This window comes from Mesocricetus auratus, unplaced genomic scaffold, assembly GCF_017639785.1.
Source record: "Mesocricetus auratus isolate SY011 unplaced genomic scaffold, BCM_Maur_2.0 Super-Scaffold_4256, whole genome shotgun sequence".
Lineage (NCBI taxonomy): Eukaryota > Metazoa > Chordata > Mammalia > Rodentia > Cricetidae > Mesocricetus > Mesocricetus auratus.
The window spans coordinates 37660290-37681900 of NW_024429182.1; the positions used below are offsets into that span (position 1 = coordinate 37660290).

A 21611-nucleotide genomic window follows, 5' to 3' on the forward strand; every position below is an offset into this window, starting at 1 on the left:
CTTGACACAGCCTGTCAAGTGTAGAATCTTCCCTCTTCTTCAGTTGCATGTGGTGTACAGGTGCTGTTTTTTTGTTTTGTTTTGTTTTCTTCCTCCTAAGCTCTGGACTCTTTACCACCTTACCAACCTTCTAGGTTAATTTTTGCAGAATTATCATCTGTCTTTGCATAAATCCCTTTCTATGACCAATATCTGATGAAACTCAGATCCATCTTGTCTTAAGAGTCCCTCACAGTGTGACTCCCATGGACTACCCCATCAATTTTCCTTATTCCCCAAAGCACCAGTACCAAATATTGTTTAATGCCTCATATCATGACTTCTATAGACAACCCCTCCTCTTGGCTGTTCCCTGACACATCAGCACCATCTCTGCTACTTTAATCCCTCACACTGACCCCCACGGATGGCCCATCTCTCCTCAGTGCCACTGATGCTGCCTTTCTTCTTGTGGATGTGCTTTCCCTTTTGTCACTGCACTAAATCAGTTCTGGTAGATGTGCCAGTGAGTCTAAATAACATTCCAATTCCCCATCATCCCCAGTCTGTCATTAGCAGGTGGCTCCTTTTGCTCTGCCTTTCTGAAGCACAGTCTTCCCCTGGTCTCCGAAACTTACTGTTCAGTTCCTACATGTCAGCCATTCTTATGTACCCTCTGGTTGGCCACTAAATTGTGGTGATCCTCGGGAACTAGGCCTTGTTTTCCTCACTATATACCTTCTCATGGTGCTGCCAACCACTGGCATGGCCTGATTGCCATCTACCTGAGATGACCTCCAAATCTAAGTTTATAGGTCAAACATTCTGTTTTTGCCTCCTATACTGATATCTTGCCAGAAATTCTCCTGGAAATGTCTCAAAGGAACTTCAAAGGGAACATGCTCAATCCAAATTCACCATTACCTTCACCAAAACTTCGCTTCTGACAGAAGTGATCCTAATGGTTGCCTTGGCAGTTTGCCTAGAATCTGTGTGGTCAAGGCCCAGCAAGCTTTGTCTTTGTTATACTATTATACTAATAGATTTAGGTATGTTTCCTTGCCTCTGACCCTTCCACTGACATCTTCTGGGTACATCCTATCTAACTCAGTCATAGAAGTTCAACATTCTGGGGCCATCGTTGAGACATTTTTTGAATTTATGGTATGAAATCATATTTGGCTTGCCCCCAAGATAACCAACAATGTGCTGAGTTGCTTACTGCATCAATTCAGCAATCAATTATGTTATGAACCTTGGTGGTTCTTGGCTTAAACTGCAAAGATAACATTAAAAGGACACTTTTCATAAGAATTCTCAAAGGCTTTAAAAACCAAAGGAGATAAACTTGTAATTTATTGAAGAACAACATTGAATAGAAACATAGTTTAATAATTAGATATGTCAGAAAATCTGCCAAACATAATCTCATCCTTAAGTTAAAATAAAAAATAGCTCTGCATCTGATTATAGATTTTAATTTGGTACATGTCTGGTTAATCTAGTTTGGTAGAGATACAGATTTCAGAAAATTTTCAATCACCTCATATAATTCTGGCTAAGTTGTTTTCTAAAGTAAGGAATACAAAGTATGCTAAGTAAGAATTGGAATTTGCTAGAAATTCTTTCCTGACTTCACACTGGAGGTACTTTTATAATTATCTGCCTAAGCCAAGATATTTTTTCAAAAAAGTGAAGAGTTTTAGTTATCTACTGAGTGTATTTTCAAGTTTAATTTGTAGGAGTTAAGATATCTACTGGTGTCCCAAATAATAGCTAAAAACATTCTACCATTGAGATGATAAATTACAAGAGTCATCTCTGAAAAAATTGGATTTTGAGTTTTAGTTCATGGTTCATTTACTTAACTCATGCAAAGGTATTCTATTGCAGGACATACTCAATAAATTATAATTAGCTTCTCTAGATAAAATCCTGATGATACTATGTAACAATAGAAAACCCATTTCTATAACTTACTTAGGGATGAAGACATGAAGTGTTCAAATGTCCTATCAATGTCTTGAATTATCATGCAAAGTATTATATTAAGGTTTAATAAGAAACTACCCCAAATTGAATTTTCCAGACACTCTTAATAGGTAAAATGAGCTAAAAGTTTATGTCCCTTTCCACCCTAATTCTGACATTGAAATACTAACTCACAAGGTGATGGTGTTAGGAGGCAAGATCTCTAGGAGGTAATTATGGCATGAGTGTTGAGCCCTCAAATTTAGAGACTACTTGGATTTAGTTCCCAATAAAGAGAGACCCGTGGAGAGATGAAATTGTTGTAGAGTGGTGAAAGATACATCATTACATTTTACATTACTTCCTGATGAAGTCTAGATTCCATCATGCTTAATTTATCTTAATTATGGAATATTTACTAAGATTGAGGCTCTAGACTGAGCTCTGAAAATCCTGCCCCTGATATATGTTACCCAGGCTATTCTCAAATTTGAGACTCTCCAGCCCCATGGCTGGTGTTTACAGGCATGGACAAACATCTCTGGCCTTGTATTTTCATAAGAACAGTACTTTTATTCTAATGTGAAACTTGAAAAACAAACACTATTAAAACAAAAGAGTATAGTAAATTCTATGCATTCTCTAGTTCATCAGCTTTGGGAGAATAAAGCAGCAGAGTGGTCAAAAGTCAATAAACCTTGGTCATAGATTTATTGAAAAATCAGATGACCATTATTTTTTTCACTGCACTGCATAACCTGCCATTTTAATTTCCAGTGAAAAAAGAAATTTTGACTATATATCTTTTAAAAATGCAATTGCTCATGTGAGTTGATTATGTATATTAGTGGTGTTCACCACGGATTTCTCTATGTGCATATAGCATAGCCTTCCTTCCTTTCAATCACCCATTCTTCCTAACCTCTGGTGATCATTCTTATATCAACATTTAAAAAGCGTCTACATGTAAGATAGACCATAGTGTGCTTGATTTCCTGTGTCTTGCTTACTTTACTTGATATCACCAATTCCATTTTACTGCAAATGACAGGATCTCATTCTTCTTTATGGACAGGTAATAGTTAATCATACATACATGAGATCTATATATCTATGTATATGACACATATAGTATATATTATCTGCTATATAGGATAATATATGATAATACATATTGTCATATATATATGTATATGTTCAGTCATTTGTTGCTGGGCAACCAGAGTAATTCCTTATCTGTTGTGAACTGTACTGTAGGCTTAGGTGTGCTGATTTTCCTTCCTTTGGATATATACCTAGAAGTGAGGTAGCTGAATCCTCTGGTATACATATTTTTAGTTTTTGAGGAACCTCTATATTGTTCTTCATAATGGTTGGGATGATCTGTATTACCATCAACAGTATATGAGTTTAATTTCTGCATATCTTTGCTAGATTTTTAAATTTGTTTTATAATACCTGTTTTTACTGTGGTTAGGATTTACATCTCCCTAGTAGCTAATAATGCTATTCAGTGTTTCAGTATGTTATTGCCCATTTTCAAGTTAGATGATTTGCTTAGGTCTTTTTCAGTTTCCAAGTATTCTAGCTATTATTGCTTTATCAGAGAAGTAATGGCAAATATTTCTTTTCATTCTGTAGGTTGCCTATTCATTCTGTTGCTTCTCGTGCTGTGGAGAAATTTTTGAGTTTGATTTCATCCCGACTAGTCATCTTTTGCTTTTGTTTCCTGCCAATACAGACCCTCTGCAGAAACCCACAGCCCCTATGGGGGCCTTGAAAGGCTTACTGTTTTTCAAATTCTTGTGGCTTCCGATCCCATTAAGCCTTTGATTCCAACACCTCGTTTCAATGATTTTTTCCCCTTTTATAGCAACTAGATTCCTTTCTTGCATATTATCTTGTATAGTTTCTTCCCCTTTCTCTATGACTCCAAGTTTCTCCCTGCCTCCCTTTCTATCTGGTTTCATCTTGAGCAGAAAATGAGAGATAAGGATCCAGTTTGAATCTTTTGTTTGGGGATAAGTACTCTTAGCTCCATTTCTACAGTGAGCTGTAGTGATAATTTTTGGGGCCTCTGATAAGCAATGGTTACATGTGAACCCATGGTATCTCTGTTGAGATTTATTGTGCCACTTGTTTCTTTTGACAGTGCCATGGTGTCTAGGACACTGCTGCTCCACGGTAGATCTTGAAATAAGATTCTGTGATGTTTCCAGTTTTTATCCACTCAGGATTCTTTTGACTGTCTGGGGTCCTATGGTTCCATATATACATTAAGATCGTTATTTGTAGTTCTGTGAAGAATACCCTTGACATTTGGATAGGACTTACATTGAGTGGAAGATATATTCAAAGAATACTAATTCTTCCAATCTACAAACATGAGAAGATTTTATATTTTCATGTCTTCTTAAATATATTTCAGTAGTGTCTAATAATTATTGTCCTATAAGAATTATTACTGAGTTCTTTCTTGATTGTTTTATTCCTCAGTATTAGTTTGGCAGAACTTCATTGCACTGTCCAGAGTCCAGACAGCAAGTACTGGTCAGGTTCTTTCTGTGTTGCAATACTAATGCTTTAATGGACATTTATCTAGTGCATTTAGGACACAGTCAATCTGGGACGTTGCAGACCCCCAGCATGGACTTTATAACCCTTAGAGCAGTTGTGACTCCAAAGAGAGCTATAGCACCTTTGGTATGTGCTGGAGAGTTCTACTCACATACTTTGGATTTCACACTTCTTTTCATTTTACTTTTCTTGCAGCTCTTCTAGTTCTCTGTGAGCTGCCAATTGTTTTATTAGATCTCTAGGATCACGAACGATGAATGCATACAATTTATTTGTTATATGAGTGCCTTTCCCTACCCTCTGGGATAGCATCTCTCAGCCCTACTGGCATGTACACATTCCTATTTACATATGATAAAGAAGTGATAAGAAGAGGAAAATGAACCAGCTGCAACATGCAAAGACATGTAATGTGAAGCATCCAGGGAATTCTAGTTAAGAAACCCCTTTCCTCGTATCTCTCTCCTCCATCCCATCTCTCTGCTACATTTCTATTTCTACATATTATTTGGTAGTGTTGGTCATGCATGCACTTTTGGTATCCCTTCAAGATTCTGTACTTCTGTTTCATGGCATTAGAAGATGTCCATATGGTGTGAGAATGGTAAGATTGTACTGTAAAGTCTCATAATAAAAGAATTAGTTTTGAACCAGTTGGTTCTTAGGTTTTAGTATTTTATTTTGGCTCCTACAGATCTCTTGATAAAAAACTATTTAGCATAAATGTTTTACACTCTGTCAGGCTTTAATTAAAGAAGAGTGAATTGATCTAAGGTACTGAATAATGATAAAAATCTTATAGATAAACTATAGTCACCTGTTCATTAGTTTGTCAATTATATGTATTTTGAGAAGTTATATAGAGGGCAATGTTGTTGGGGACATGGCAAAACTGTTTATGTTTTATAAGTGTTCCTCAGGGGGTAAAAAAACAAATAAAATCATGACCTAGAAAAATGGGGGGAAATGGTCTAGACTTCTACTTCTGGTTAGTGTGTGGCCCTGGACATAAGAAAAAGAAACAGAAACTGGTAATCTTGTATTTTGGCCAGGGCATTTTAAGGCAAGGTTGAAATATATCATAGCCAAGCATTTAGCAAAAGGAGAGGCCAACAAGGGAAGTCATGACTTCAAATAGAAGGCACCCTCTATGGCTTTTCTCAGTTTGGCAAATGAGCATGCTAATGCTACAAAAGCCAGCACCTTGCAGTGGGAGAGTCCTGTTCTGATGGAGCATTGCTCTGATGGACTACCGCTCTGATGGATCAATCAGTTCATGTTGCCTGATATTAATATGACATAAATGCATGTTGGTATTGCCATGCCAAGAACATGCAGTTTGGACAGAGGCAGAGAAAGTTGGTAGGTCTTATATTTGACTTTTCTTGGTTGGGGGAATTGTCAAGGAATTTATCTAGATAGTTTGGAAACCAAGTAATCATTTAGTAAGTTTTTCATAATACAAGTTTGACTTGTATTATGCTAGGAGAAGTCAAATAATAGAGCACTCCTCAGAACTTACATCTCTTCCAATCAGGTCCTCCTGGTTTTCCACAATTCCCCAGGGGGCGATACCTATGGTACATATCTTCCCTCGAGATTTAGATGCATGGTCCTTCAAGGCATCTCCAACATGACGAATGACGCCTAGGAACAGAGAGAGAGAGAGATATTAACCTTGTATTTTAAGGGCAGTGACTTTCCTGTCACTCTTCAGGAAATTAATGAGTGCTTTAAACTTGGGGGAGAATGTTGAACACACAATTTTGACACATTTCTATAAAAAACTACATTTAAAGAGACTTCATAAGAGTGGCTATAATGCAGATATTTTGTCAGATTCAATAAAAATGCAAACAATGAATTTCTTTAATTCATATGTTAAAACATAATATCTAGTGTCTATAAAGAATAAATATAATTAGAGTATAATTAGAGGGTCCTTTTCCTGTAAGCATAGTGATTTATTAGTATCCTTGCATCCTTGGACTAAAAAGCACAAAAGTTAATTTATTCCATAGTCTGTGAAAGAATTAGGGTCATTTCTGTAGTTATTTACCTAATATTTTATTAACCTCAATTTCTGCTTCCTATTTGTATCACATAATGTGGAAAGCCTAGTAATAATGATGTCTTATTCAATGGCAAATTTATGCTAAAATGCGTAAGTACACCTTTAATATTCATCATTCTATTTGTTTCCTCCTTCTGTTAATGATTGCCTCACAGTTAAAAGCAAAGAAATTCAGATTGCAGCAGTAGGGAACTTGATCTTACTTTAAGAAAGCATTTAAAGAATATACAATTTCTAATCTTTTAGCTTCCTTCTTGAGCAATCATTTCTATACTTTTAAGAGACATTAAGAATTTACACTTATCAGCATTTTCCCCATTCCCCAAGAAGCATTCATCCTCAGTGCCATGCCTTCTATTAAGTTAGATATAATTCCTTATACATATAATAGCTTGTGAGTCCCCAGCAGCTTCACGTTTCACTGCTGCATCGTCCAGTGGCGCATAACAGCATGTAAGATGTGCTTGCTCTCTGACAGGAGGATGGGACGGTCAGTGTGTTACTTGGCTTGTGGGCCTTGAAGGCGATCTGACTCCAAATAAGGGCTCAGAAACCATGCATTGAACAGGCAGAACACACCAAGAAGTTTCACCATGGAGACATCATACATGTTTCAATAACTCATCTGTGAAGCATACACACGATCTGACAAAGAGTTTCTTTTTAGGAATCAAATAAAATTATACGTGATCACTAATCCACAGGGTGCTATGTTGCGAGCCTGGGGAGATGCCCTTCTCTCCTGCTAGCTTGTCAGTGAATCATCTAAGTGAAAATATTGCTGAATAAAACTTTCAGACAAGAAAATAAATAAATATTAATGTTAATATGCAAAACACATCAGGGTTGGGTTGGACAAGAAATCCAACATTATGGTATGCGTCTCTGTCTGCCAGTTTTCTCTACCTGCTACCAGCTTCAATAGCCACCATCAAAGTCCCATACTCTAAACCAGAGAAGAACTGTTTATGCAATCCCCCACCCTGCTTTTGAATGTATTTCATAAAAGAAGAAAAACAACTAGCAATCAAACTTTCTAAATGTAGAAAACTGGTTAAAATTTCTTTCAAGCCTTTTAAAGCCTTGCATTGGGTGATGTCTCTCTACAGGAAAGCAAAAGCCTAAACAATTACAAGCAAATGCTTTCTGCTTAGTGAAGAGGAATATGTGGGGCCTAAAATCTGGAGTCACTAAAAGTGCTCTTTTTACAGGATCGACAATAAGAGCTGACTGATCAGGTCAGCCAAAGATGTTGCCAGCTGATGGGCTGGGTTGCAATTTTATAACACGACACAAGCCGTGGACCATCTGCACAGTTCACTGAAAAAAACATGCCTGTCTAGCTATGTGCTGACTGCTTATGAGTTCTAGTTATGCAGGAGATTTCACAGTTTTGATGTTACCTAAACATCTCCAAGCTAAAACTTAATTATTGTTTTATAAGAATGTGTTAATTGGTTCTAGAGTTATGAGCTCTGGTGGTCCCACTAACATCAAATGTGCCCACGTGTATAGGCTTTGAATCTTATGACACATTTGTATTAGCTTATTACAAAGTTACTAGGATACTTTACTGTTATTTTGGGGGGGTCTCTCCCTAGCTCCCTCTTAAGCCCTGGCTATTCTGAAACATTATTATAGGCTAAGCTGGCCTCAGAGATTCATTTGCCTGCTGAGTTCTGGCATTAAGGGCATATACCACCATGCCTGGCCTTGGTATGCTTTTAGTAGGAATTTTAGGTATCTGGTAATAAAGTTTACTCCATTATCTGCTGCACACTAATCATGTTCTGAAGTTAAGAACCTAACCGTAAGTGGTTATTAGAATTGATTTGATAACATGCATATATCATAATATGAAAATTTATATGGCAGGCAGGAAAAAGTATTTGTTTTTATGAGACAGGGTTTCTCTGTATTGTTTTGGAGGCTGTCGGTCCAGCCGGGCCTCGAACTCACAGCGATCCGCCTGTCTCTGCCTCCCAAGTGCTGGGATTAAAGGCATGCGCCACTACTACCTGGCATATGTAAAATGTTTTAAGAAACATGTAACATTATAAACACACATGGGTCTGAAGAGATGTGCAATGGTTAGGAGCATGTATTGCTCTTGCAGAGGATTTGAGTTTGGTTTCTAAGTACCTATACTGGGTAGTTCACAACTGCCTGTAAATTCAGATCAAGAAGGATCCAATGCTTCTGGCTTCTAAGGGCATTATATTAGTGTGCACTCACACACACATACATATAATTGAAAGTAAAATATTTTAAATAAGCATATAGCAATCTAGATTTAACCTTATAATTCATGCCACAGATGAAATGGCATTAAAAATTAGGGCTGGGAAGATGCCCAGTGGATAAAGTACCTGTCATACAAGTATAAGAACCTGAGTTTGAATCATCAGAGGCCAGGTAGGTATGGTAGTAATATGAGAATCTGTAGCATGCCTTTAGAGAGATGAATGGCTGAGAATAGAGAGTCACTGAAGGTTCACAGGCCAGCTAGCCTGGTGTCTACAGGAGTGGACAACAGAGAGACCCTGCCTGAACAAGAGTGAACAAAAACTAGAGAAACCCTGTGTTAACAAGGTAAAAGGCAAGGATTGATACCTGAAGTTATCTGACTACATGTATTAGTCATGCCATGTAGTAGCTATGGAATATATAATCTCTCTCTCTCTCTCTCTCTCTCTCTCTCTCTCTCTCTCTCTCTCTGATGGGGGAAGTTCTTCTGTGTATATGTTGTCCTATTGGTTGATAAATGATTAATTTGGTGTCTCATGTGTTATTTGGGGGCAGAGACAGTGACAGGACCCAGGCAGCTGGCAGAAAAGTAATCACCTTACATCTCTCTCTCTCTCTCTCTCTCTCTCTCTCTCTCTCTCTCTCACACACACACACACACACATATACACTCACACTTAGAAAAGTTAGTTGGTACCAAGCTTGAAATTACTTGAATTAATAAAGGCAGACATTCCAATTTGAAATAAAAAGTTATTCGTTAAAGAGTTAGTAGATACCTATGATAATTTTATCTACTAAAAATATCCCGTGAATTTCCATTATTCTTGTATACGAATTCTTTAAGTCACTGAGTAATAAAGACATTTCTCATATGCAGCTCTTCTAAGTTGAAAATCATCTGTATAGCTATCACTTAGCCAAAGAAAGGAGGAAAAGAGAAGGGATGAGCAGGAGGATGGACATGTATGGCAGAGACAAGGTAGAGAAATATGGACATTTTCAGTGAGGCAAAAATTATTCTAGACACAACAGTATAGAAGCTACCTTTCTTCATCCCACTCTGATTACCTGTGTTGACCCCTCCTGTGAAGATCCAAGCTCCGGTTGTCATGGCTGCTTTGATGAGCCCTTTCCCAAAGACTTGCTTGAGTTTGGGCTGGAGTTCAAAGTTCTGCAGCCCTCCATGCACAGAGATGAGAAGTTTTGGGAGCTCCAGTTGCCATTCCTTGGTCATCAGGTGAAGCAAGAGATCAGGTTTCGTATCAAAAGATACTCGGACATACTAGATAGAATAAAGATGGCAATTAGGGAGATGGGGGCAGGGCTGTTGTGTTGTGACAGTTATATGTGCCCGACTTGTAATCAAGTATTTTAAGGAGAAGGGATCACTTCCTTTACCAAAAGAGGCCTCAGGAGACAAAGGGATTCTCACATTTAAAGGTTTTCTTGAAAATTAGTTATTTCCAATTTGAAAAATTACTTGATTTTTACAAAATGCAGTTTAAATACAATTTTCCTGGTGAGCTCTTTACCTAAAACAAATTATATTGATATTTTACCATAGTTTGTATTTGTACAATACCTCAAACATTCCTAACATGATCAATCCCTTTAAATAAACTAGATGCAGATATAACAAAGTCTTTGTGCTTTTGTGATCCTGTTGTGATTTTAAGATTTTATAAGACTCTAAAGTTCTACACAATACAATAAAAAATTTTAAATCAGGCAATAGCAGGTTATATTTAATTTAAATATATCTCAAATAGCCTAATATCTAGCAACCTATGCAAAATCTATGTATCTATGTATCTATCATCTATTTATCAATCAATCATCTCTCTTTATTTGTCTACTTATTTTTTTATGAGACACTATGTAGCTCTGACTGGCCTAAAACGGGCTATTCAGATCAGGCTGACTTCAAACTCAGTGATACTCCTGGTTTCATCTTCTAAGTGTTGAGATAAGAGATATGTGGTACCACACCTATCTCAAATGGTTTATATTTTAAAGACCAGTGACAGAAGACATGCAGGTGTTCCTATAGTTGAAAATTTATAGCAGAAATCAAGGTTTTACTAGACACCACAGCAAATTCTAAGTATATATAACCAATGCTATAAGTACAATGATAAGATATAACATCATGTACAGACAAACAGGTTTTAGTTCAACTACATAGTTGATATAAAAGGCAATGAAACAAAATCTTTGAAATATTCTAATGACTTGACAGGAAATGCAAAGACATTCAGTTCCTAACAAAAGTCTGCTTTGGGACACAGGGCAGAGCTGGACCTGAGAGGCTCTCCCAAGCCCTTCAGCCCTTCAACATCTGACTGAAGAGTTTCTGAAGTCTGGAGGAGTCCTTGCGGAGCCCCACAAAAAGCTGGTACACATCAAAGTGCTCAACTCTGAAACATTACTAGGAAAAACTAAGGAACTATATAAAAGAAGGCTGTAGGGAAACTTGCTTACCTCCACCATAGAAAACTGAGGGAGGTTCTGGGTGGACTGAAAAAGAATTCCCATTTGATTATTACTAAGCATGAGCAGGTCCCTACACAGATATGCCATCTGTATCTTAGTGTGGTTTGAGACCTAGAAAGTGGTATGTTAATGTCAATTGTTTTGGCGGAGTGGTAGCTCCAGGTAAGCAGCAGAAGCAAACACAGACCCTGTAATAAATCCAGGTTGTAAATAGTTGCATGCCAACAGATAGCTGAGCTAGACCCTTTGAGACAGTGAGATGGTCATGGAATACAAAACAGACACATTTACCATTTTATATATGGATATCAAAACAAGGAAGAAGCAGCTGTAACAACCACGGGCATTTGAAAGCCTAGAACAACCTGCCAAAATTAAAGTGTAATACTGTAAGTGAAATTAGCATGCAAAAAACATATTGACAATGGTTCTTAAAAATTAGGTGAAGGTTTAGAAAAATACACAGAAAAACAAAAACAACTAAAGATGTTCAGGCAAGTGAGTTAGAAATTCTAGATAAACATGAAAGAGCACTGCTTGAGGAGGCACTGGCAGACTATTTCTCACAAATACTGAAGGATACCAACTCGGAGGTCCAGGAGCTCAATGGATCCAGGAAGGTTAAATGACGGGACACCTCAGCCATGAGATACTACAGAAAGCACTGCCTAAAATAGCTGAGAGAAAGCACCACCTATGAAGATTCTAGACTAGAAGCCCACTCCTCAACTGCAGCAATGGAAGCTAAAGCCAAGAGAAATGGCCTGTCAGTCTGGAGCTCCACATTTTCAGGGAAAAAAGTGATGTAATTTCTTGGGAGAATACATAGCCACTTTTGAATGACAACATTGAATTTCCCTGTGACAATTTTTACTGGAGTAGAATTGAAGCTTATATGATCCAAAGTTATAATCTCAAACACAAGGTAAATATAAATATAAAAGTATGTTGGTTGTACACTACAAAACAGTAATCTTGCCTAATTTATAGTGTAAAGGGATAGAAATAATGCATCAGGCAATATATTAGCAATCAAAATTATAAAATTAAGTGCAAATTACATGGGCGATATATCTCAGTTGTAGAATGTGTGCCTGAAGGTCTTGGTTTGATACGTATAACCACATAAACAGAATGTGATGATGCATGCTGTAATCCCAAGATTTGAGGGGTGCAGGCAGGTGGTGCAGAAGTTTGGGGACATTGTGAACTACATGAGGTGCTGGCTCAAAATAATCAAAATAACAAAAACAAAAATAAACGCTGGGTCCTTGAGATTGGTCAGGGAGTAAGTGACTTTCTTGACACCAAGCCTGAGGACCTGAGTTCAATCCCTGGGATCACATGGTAGAAGGAAAGTACCAACTCCCACAAGTTTTCTTTGGTCTGTGTATAGATACTATGGCTCACACACATGTGTACATGTGCATATATATATATATATATATATATACCCACAGAAAAGTAATACAAAATTAATTTAAAAATTTAAAAAAGTATTGTATGGTGGAGAAAATGATTAATTTTGTGGTACATTACTATAATCATCACTTGTAAGGTGGAGACAGGAACTTCAGGAGTTCAAAGACTAGCCTTGGATACATAGTGAATTTGAGGCTAACCTAGACTTTATGAAATCCTGTCTCAAAAAAATCCCAAATTATTCACGACCTTTGGGCCAATTACATTCAAGTCTATTTTGTGTGTGTGTGTGTGTGTGTGTGTGGTGTATGTGTGTACATATTCATTTGTGTATGTACAAGTGCATGCAAGTATGGACCAAAAGTTAATTTTGAGTGTCTTCCTCAACACTATCTGTTTATTTATTTTATACACTTATTAAATTATTTTGTGTGTGTGTTTGTGTAAACATGCACACATGTGTCACAGTAGAAGTGTAGAAATTAGAGGACAACTTGGGGAGTAGGTTCTCTCCTCCTACCAGGTGGATCCCAGGGATTCAATTCAGGTCATCATACTTGCTGGCAAGCACCTTTACCTACTGAACCATTTGCCAGCCCTTTTGTGCATCTTAAATTTTGAGACAAGATTTCTATCAACTTGGAGCCTACTTGTTTGATTGGTCAGTGTAGGCCAAGGCATCCCCTTGTCTCTACACTCCCAACTCTGGGATTACTGGTGTATGCTATTCCAGGCTTGTTATGTGGGTGATAGTATTTGAACTTGGATTTTCATATTTGTAAGGTAACAACCCCCCATCCCTATAATTCAGTTTTTTTGAAATTAGTACCAAGGGCCACATGTATATCAATTGACTCACTATTTTATAGTGAACTCTTAAATAGAACCCCAAAATGATGACTAAGGGAAAGCACAGAAAATACATTAGCCAGAAGTCAAGTATTGTCTGTGGTATATGACTGCATATTCTTCACTTTAAAAAAAATAGGCCTGGTAGTGTAAGACCACCATACACATGAACAAAACGTGCTGCTTTTTGACTTTTACATTTCACTCAAACCACTGAGGGGTAGGACTCTTTGAGTTCCATTGTACACATATGAGACCAGCATCGTATATATGGTTCACTGTTGGTGGAGAGGTCACTCTGTGTGGCCTGAATTATGCATTACAGGTACGCATGTGCTGAGCATTTTACACGTTCCATCGAATATTCTTCAATATCTCAAATGAGACAGAAAGGCTCCATACTGTTTCCAAACTCACACTACTAGTGGGTCATAAGAGGCTCGATATCCTATCTTTGACCCTACAACCTTCTTGACCTTAGAGAAAAAACTTCCTCTTACTCCTCCTTTATATTAACCAAATAGTCTCCAAGTCCTAAGGGGGCATTCTCAAAATGGTGCTTTCATCCAGGTCTTGTTCCTTCTGCTGCTGTGTTAGCAGTCTATTCCTTTAAAGGATGACAGTTTGGGTTCTGGTACAGTCTCCCTGTGGTTTTTCTGCCCCTCACATCCCTATGAAACATCAAGAAGTCAATGGGCTTACTTATTCCTTTGATCATACTATTTATTAATTTAAATCATTACATCTTTTGTATACTCTTTATCCAGGCAAATAAGTTTCCCTTTAATTTTGTCTTACCCTCATTATTGGCAACTTTTCCCATTTCTCTGTGCATTTGACTCTGCTAATCCTCAAGTCCAAGGGTAATACACTCTGCCCTGTCACTCATGGAAACTACACTCATCTTTAAAAGTTCACTTCAGTCCCACTGACTGCCTGAGACTGCAAGTCCATGCTGATGCAATGCGACTCTTGCTGAAGCCCAGTTTTATATTTCTTTATGTCCTTTTATGTGCCACTTTATCTCCTGTGCTACAGGCTTTTGAGTTCAGAGCCCAGTTGAGCTGCCCATGGTTTTTGTTAAGCTTTGTAAGTATTGCTGTGAAGTAAGCACAGTATTATGAGAGATGGTTATATAATCATGGGGTTCTGGAGATCATCTACTTCAACTATTCTGTTCATGGCCCCAGGGAAGAGACATAGGGAAGGACTCATAGGGATATCACACCTAGTTATCCAACATTGCTTCATTACTATAGCCATATTGTCAACGCTATGACGAACCCTGAAGTTCTGTAGATAGGCTGGGCTTCTTAACCTTTAAAATGTAAAAATTATAGGATAGGCAAGTCAGTCAAAAATGGAGGTTCTGATTCAATAGGTCTAGGCTGGAGTTTGGATGTCTTCATTTCTAACAGCTCCCTGGGTCCACATGTGTGCAACTCCTGTCCATATTAAAAGAGACCTAAAATAGTGTGTAGATGGTCTGAGTGTGTTCTTAAATTTTATCTTCAGTAGCAGTTTGGAGAGATGGGGCTTTAAGAGATAGTTAGGTCCTCGGAACAGTGTCTTCCTAAACAGATGAGTGTTCTTATTGTAGAAGTGAGATCCTGAGAAAAGGATGAGTTTACTTGCATTCCTGCTGGTGGTAGTCATGTGTGCACACAGACATGTGTCCTTTCCATCACATCTACTGCAGTAGGATGATGCTGAAAGATGGGGCTCACTGGCAATAAGCTCCTAGACCCTGAACTTCCTATTCTCCAGAACAGTGTAAAATAAGTTTGTTCTTTATAAATTTCCCATTCTCAGATATTCTGCTACAGCAGCACAAGGAAGAACTAAGACAATGTGTCTGTTATTTAGAAAGTAAAATACACTTAAATTTTATGTGGAAAACAAAGAGATGATAGGTAAGAATTAGGCTACAATAAATGAAAAAGTACAATAATTGGCAAGCTGCTCCAGGAATCCCTACTAACAGTAGCCATCGTGGCCAGGACCATTTGTTAGGCAGAGAAAGCCAAGATTCTGTACATACCACACCTAACTATCCAAAACCTGGTGAAGGTCACAAACATTCAGTCTTAACTTATAGCTATTGTCCAAAATCTATGACTTTTCTGCCCTTCTCCTGGAAAAAAGGCAAGTATTTAAGTAAATCAGCAAGCTACTTAAAAAAATTATCAGGCGGGGCAGTGGTGGCACATGCCTTTAATCCCAGCACTCGGGAGGCAGAGGCAGGTGGATCTCTGTGAGTTGGAGTCCAGCCTGGTCTACAAAGCGAGTTCCAGGACAGCCTCCAAAACAATACAGAAAAACCCTGTCTAAAAAACAAAAACAAACAAAAATATCAGACAGGGCTGACAGCATTTCTCAGATGAAGAAGTATGCTGGTTCATTCTATGTTAACTTGACAAGATAGAGTCATTTAATAAAAAGAAGCTTAGTTGAGATCATCCTACAAGCAAGCATGTGAGGCATTTCCTTGACTGATGGATTGATGAGGGAGGGGCCAGGCTACTGTGGGCAGTGCCATCCCTGGACTGGTGGTCCCGAGAGCTCTAATAAAGAAGACTGAGCAAGCGATGAGGAGCAAACCAGTAAGCTGTATTACTCCACAACTTCTGTTTCAGGTCCTGCCTTGAGTTCCTTTCCTGACTTCTCTCAAGGATGGACTGTGATGTGGAAGTGTAAGTCAAAGATACCTTCCCAAGTTACTTTCGGTCAAGGCATTTTATCTCAGAAACAGAAGCCCTAATTAAGATGAGAAGCTATGGAGCAAAAGATACAGGGACCAAGGATGAAGCCATGGGTTTGGAATCTGGAGTTGGAGTTACCTTTCATGGGAACAAGAAAAAACACTGAAAGCACTGCTTCCTATTAATTGGCACCTGTGTGGCTGGGCATTACTCACTCAACTCTGTCTACGTCCACTGGTCAATAAAGCAATAAGTAAATAAATAAAATCATTTTGGCTGTTGTTTAGAAAAGCAAATAAATGGTTTGGGAGGTAAAATTGCTATTAAAATCAGGGGTTTGGCATCATTTTAAGGTCACCTAGAGATTTCATTAAATAGAAACTTTTAAGGTTATATTCCCATGTAGTTATCCTCTCATCTGTGTATACCAATGACCTCACTTGCTGAATGAGCAGCTTCACAGTAATTGTGCCCAGAGATATTAGATAATTCCTATTAATTGCTAATGTGATTTGAAATTAGGAGCTATTTCAGTTGTCACGAGAAGCAATTTTATTTTTTCTTTAATTTCGGGATGGGATGGCATACGTGCAGGCGTGCATGTGGAGGTGAGAGGGAAGCTTGTGAGAGTCAGTTCCCCACTTTTACCATGTAAGTTCCAGGGATTGAACTCAGGCCATCAGGCTGGGCTGCAAGCACCTTTACTCACTGAGCCATCCCTCCAGTCTATAAGCAATATTAATGTCCTAACATGCATTTCAAATGTCGTTACCTAGGCATTATTCTGGCTCAGTGCTGTTTAGAAATTTCCAACTCATTCCATTATAAGATGCTAACAGTATTGGTCATTTTGGACAATCTGAGTATCTCACCTGTTATATGAGACCAACCCTGACCACTGAACAGGATACTATACGGGTTAAACTGTGGAATATGTAATGGCCAAGAAGCTGCAGTAAATGCAAAGTGGGTAAAGATTACTTACAGTTAACATAGACATAGTGTGCCTATGTATAACTTATCCGAGTCACATGCTTTTCAAAGCAGTCTTTACTTTCTACTACAGTTCTGTGGGTGTAGGGGGGAACTCTTGCCCTCCCATCACAACGGGCCTTTAGGTCTCTAATTGATCAAATGACAAGCTGAGATCAAGTAAGGTATGTGTGTCTGTAATGACCTGTTCCTTTTTCTTTCTGCTGTTAGTTCTCCTGTCTGATATTAGGAGACCTGTGAATGTCAAGTGGATGGCTTTTGGAATGTTCTATGTAGAACAGAAGGTAGATTTAGTTGAAATTGTGTAATATTATGTTCTTGAGTACCAATGGAGGTCAATGAATCCAGCATTATTTTCACATGAAGATATACCTTAATTTCCAGACAATAAAGTAGAAATCACATTTTGTGAGACTCTGATAGGCAATGAGAGCCTCTCTTTCATTTGAATGGAGTAGACTTTGGTAAGACATCTGTAAGAGGTTAGCTATGCCTGATACTGAGGTTCCTATGTTAGGTAGGTGACTTTCCTATTGAATTGTCTATTACTATGTCAGCATTCCAAATGCTTCTGTTTACTTATCAATGCTATGGAGCTCACAGGGTGTCACCAGGTAGTGTTCTTAAACTTCCATCACATCTACCGGGAATAAAGACTGGATGGGGTGAGGATGCAGTCATTACTACTTAGAGCAGATAGAGCTGTTTCTTTTAACAAACCAACCAAAAACCTCCATAAACTTCTATCGGTGGTCTCAACTTGAGCTTCATAAAGCTTTTGGTTCTGCTAATTCATCAGTCACCTCTTTAGCCCTAGATTTTTACCCGTGTAACTTTGTCCAGCTGTTTTAATGAAAATGAAAATGAACTGCAGTACAATAAATCTTGCTACACTCTTGGAAATGTTCAATGACAAATCCTCTCCTTTCACTGCAAAGCCACCATTAATTCTTACAAAGCCACTTCGTACTTCTTAAGCAGTGTTTGTTCTGATTAATTGGCCTACCATTGTGAAATCTGTTTTAACAGTCTCAGCAATGCCTTTCTTTCAAGCACATAGTGGGGAAATGTGACCCATTCTTCTCTCTATTGAGAAATGTGACAAGCATCATTTCATTTTCCAATTTTTGTAGCCACATATAAAGGGGATACTTGTAATTAAAGCTGCAGCCAAGCACAATATGTCACATCAGAGATAATTCTGCCGATAGCAGCTTCCCAAGTCCATGGAGCCTTTGCCTTGCATCTAGAGTTTAATGCTTACAGTGATTCAGTAGACGGAAGAATCTCACCAGAAAAGAATTTGGAATTCATTCAATGCATTCAAATTTCTAATTTGATGACACTCAAAACTTTGGAAGAAGAAGTGTCATTATTTTTGAAGTTTTCCATTGTTGGGTATCAGGTGTTTGTTTGTATGATTAATGTTGATAATGGGAAGCTCAACAGTGAGAACTAACATATAATGTCACTAAGCACATACTGGGGTCACAGAGGCTAGTTTCTGGGATTCCTGTCAGAATTATTCAGAATAGCATTTTCTAGAAGCAAGGAAGTATGATTGTTTCCTGAGGAGATTCAGCTTCCCCTACTTTACATATCTATAATCTGGATGAGAAATAACAACCATACATTCTACCTCATTTTTGTTGTTGTTGTTTATTTGTTTTTGTTTCTCAAGACAGGATTTCTCTGTGTAACCATCCTGGCTGCCCTGGAGGAACTTGCTTTGTAGATTAGGCTGGCCTGAAACTAACAAGAGATCTTTTGGCGTCTGCTTCCCTAGTGCTGGGATTATTTTGCACCCTGACTCAACCTTAATTCTTAATTTCAGAGAGACCATCTGATCCATTTGCCAATTTAGCAACCTCAGACTGTAAGGTGCAAACTGGAAATCAGTGGAGCAACCACAAGATTTCCCCCGAGCCCCAAAGGGCTGGAGGAAGCTTCCTGTTAGTGTTAGCTGTAATGTAGTGATGGGCTATTCATATGTGTGAAGAGGAATCATTTAATCATTTCCTACATGGCATTTATTAATCAAGGGTTCCCAGATGAAATTTGCAGAATGCAAAGAGAGACAATTTTTAAAACTTCAAATTCAATCCTTGAAACTCTCTAAGAGTACATGGTTATAGACACCATGCTAACAGGGGCAACCTCCCTACTGTGTGGTCTGCTCCCCCAGAGCTCAGAGAGCAAGACTTTCACCCCCGTGGTCTCAATAGAGATTTCAGTGTGAAAACAAGGGCTAGGGACAATTTTCTAAATTATATGAAAACCATACCGAGGAACGCCACATGATCTAATAGGCAGATTAAGTAGCAGAGGAGAGCCAGAAGAGAATTTTGTAGTCAGCTTGAGAGGTTTAACTGCAAGCCATTAATTAGGTTTAGTCTTACCTGGCCCACAAGCCAGTTTTGCATTAATTAGAAGAGATGCTTTATAAACGAGCGAGTCTATATTCTGCTCACTTTATAAACCATGTGGGGGCCCTCAATAGATGAGTCTCTGAGAACCACACAATGTCTGCTGACAGGGCCATTTTGCTGTTGTCCTAAGGCCGTTTGAAAATTAAGATGTCCTTTTAAGCAACCAGGTCCTCAGAGAATCCAGGATGGTTTAGGGCGTGTCATCTTATAGGATGCATCTTGGGAATGGGCAGGATGGCAGGCTCTTTCCCTCACTGTCAGCTTGGATTGGCTCCTCCCTATGTCATAGTTTCTCTCTGCACAGTGTTGGTTAAGCTTGAACATTGAGTTCTCAACACCACAAAGCACTTGAAAGAACTTGGCAACTGATTCTAATGATCTAAGATGTAATTTTACAAAGACATCCCCCTGCTCAAAGCTTTCAAGTTTAATTAACCTCATTAAATATTAGTGATTTAAAAATTCTGCCACAAAACAGTATAAAACCTCTATTAAAAAGGTAGAAGTCCAATAGTAATTAACTTCCCTTCAATCACCTCCAAATAGCCTCCAAATACAACAGTGACTGTCATCTGTCCAAGGCACACATGACAAAGAAAAAAAGAAAACGGAAACAAGGTCATTAGGAAGCTGGGTTCAAGAACTTTCTCTGGGAAAATAATTTACTTTCTTGGGGTTTCAACTACCTCATCTATACTGTAGGAAGAGGGATTGGAGATTAAAATTTCCAAGGCTGGTTGCACAGCAGAATAACTGCTGTGTATATATATCCAAAGATCTTTGGGTGCCCATGTTCTTCCCAAGGCTAATGAATGAGACTCCAGATGTGAATTTTAGATATGACCATTTGTAATAACCTTCCCTGTTATTTTGTGCCCCTAAGTCAAGAACCACTGATTATGACCCCCAAGTGCCTTTGGTGCTTAAGGGCCTGTGATACACTGCCATCCCACATGTGGTAGGAAGGACACCTAGCTAGTGGCTCTCACCTAACTGGAGGCATTTTAATAATGAGTCTGCTCCCCCTGCTGCCTGCCTCACTGTGTTCAGTCCATCTCAGCATTTGGAAAATGCTACAGCTGTATCCTGGGCTGCCTTGAAGGAAAAAAGAATGTTATATCTTCCCTTAGTTAAAAAAATAAGTCAATCTTACCGCTAGAGTGTTTCGATGACTTTGCTAAAAATCACTTCAAGGACACCTTTCAGAAGTGATGGCCCAAAGGCACATTAAATTTACTGGCCTGTCTAACTGCAGTTTGGAGAATAATTAACCATGCAGTGCTCTCATGAAGACTGCCCCTTTTTTTTTCTTCACAGGAAGTGTGCGCCAAGTCTGCCTGTCCAAACTGCATGCTAGTTTGCTCAAGAGGTTGGAAGCAAGGGAGACTCAGGTTGGCAAGCATCCATTGCCCTGCCTCATAAAATGGGGCCTGACAGCACCACTTCTTTGTTTAGACAGGAGAAGCAGAATAACTCTGGGGCGAGCTTTCAGAGTGCACAAGATGCTTGTTTGTGTCAGAATGAATGCTGGGGATTTCCACTCACTAAATACCCAGTAGTAATGAAAAGCAAAGCTGGTCTTCATTAGGCTAATTAGGCTTGGACAGAAAGAAAGGGTTGTCCTTAGAGTGACTGCCCTTAGACCACCTAGGGCCACTCTGACCTCAGGGTCAACATCACAGTATGTGGAAAACAGTGCTCAGAAATGAAGTACTTAGAGCGCACTTCCCTGAGGTTTTGTTTTGAAATTCTTAGTATCTGAGAACTGGGATGTAGCTCAGTGGTATATACTTGCAGACTATGCATGGGTTTGATCACAGCTCTCAACAAAATCCGTGAATATGTGTTGGGGAAATGAAATCTGAGGGTCTT

General features: G+C 38.6%; 1 protein-coding gene across 20 annotated transcripts in view; it reads right to left on the reverse strand.

Moving 5' to 3' along the window:
* Trpm3 (transient receptor potential cation channel subfamily M member 3) overlaps window positions 1-21611 on the reverse strand; it is an 866780-nt gene that overhangs the window by 233281 nt on the left and 611888 nt on the right. For all 20 annotated transcript variants that reach the window (XM_040746389.1, XM_021225349.2, XM_013114264.3 and 17 more), the window contains exons 4-5: window positions 9920-10133; window positions 6050-6174 (exon numbers count right to left, since the gene is read on the reverse strand). In XM_040746389.1, the coding sequence (XP_040602323.1) occupies window positions 6050-6174; window positions 9920-10133 (339 nt within the window). The remainder of the gene's footprint in view (window positions 1-6049; window positions 6175-9919; window positions 10134-21611) is intronic.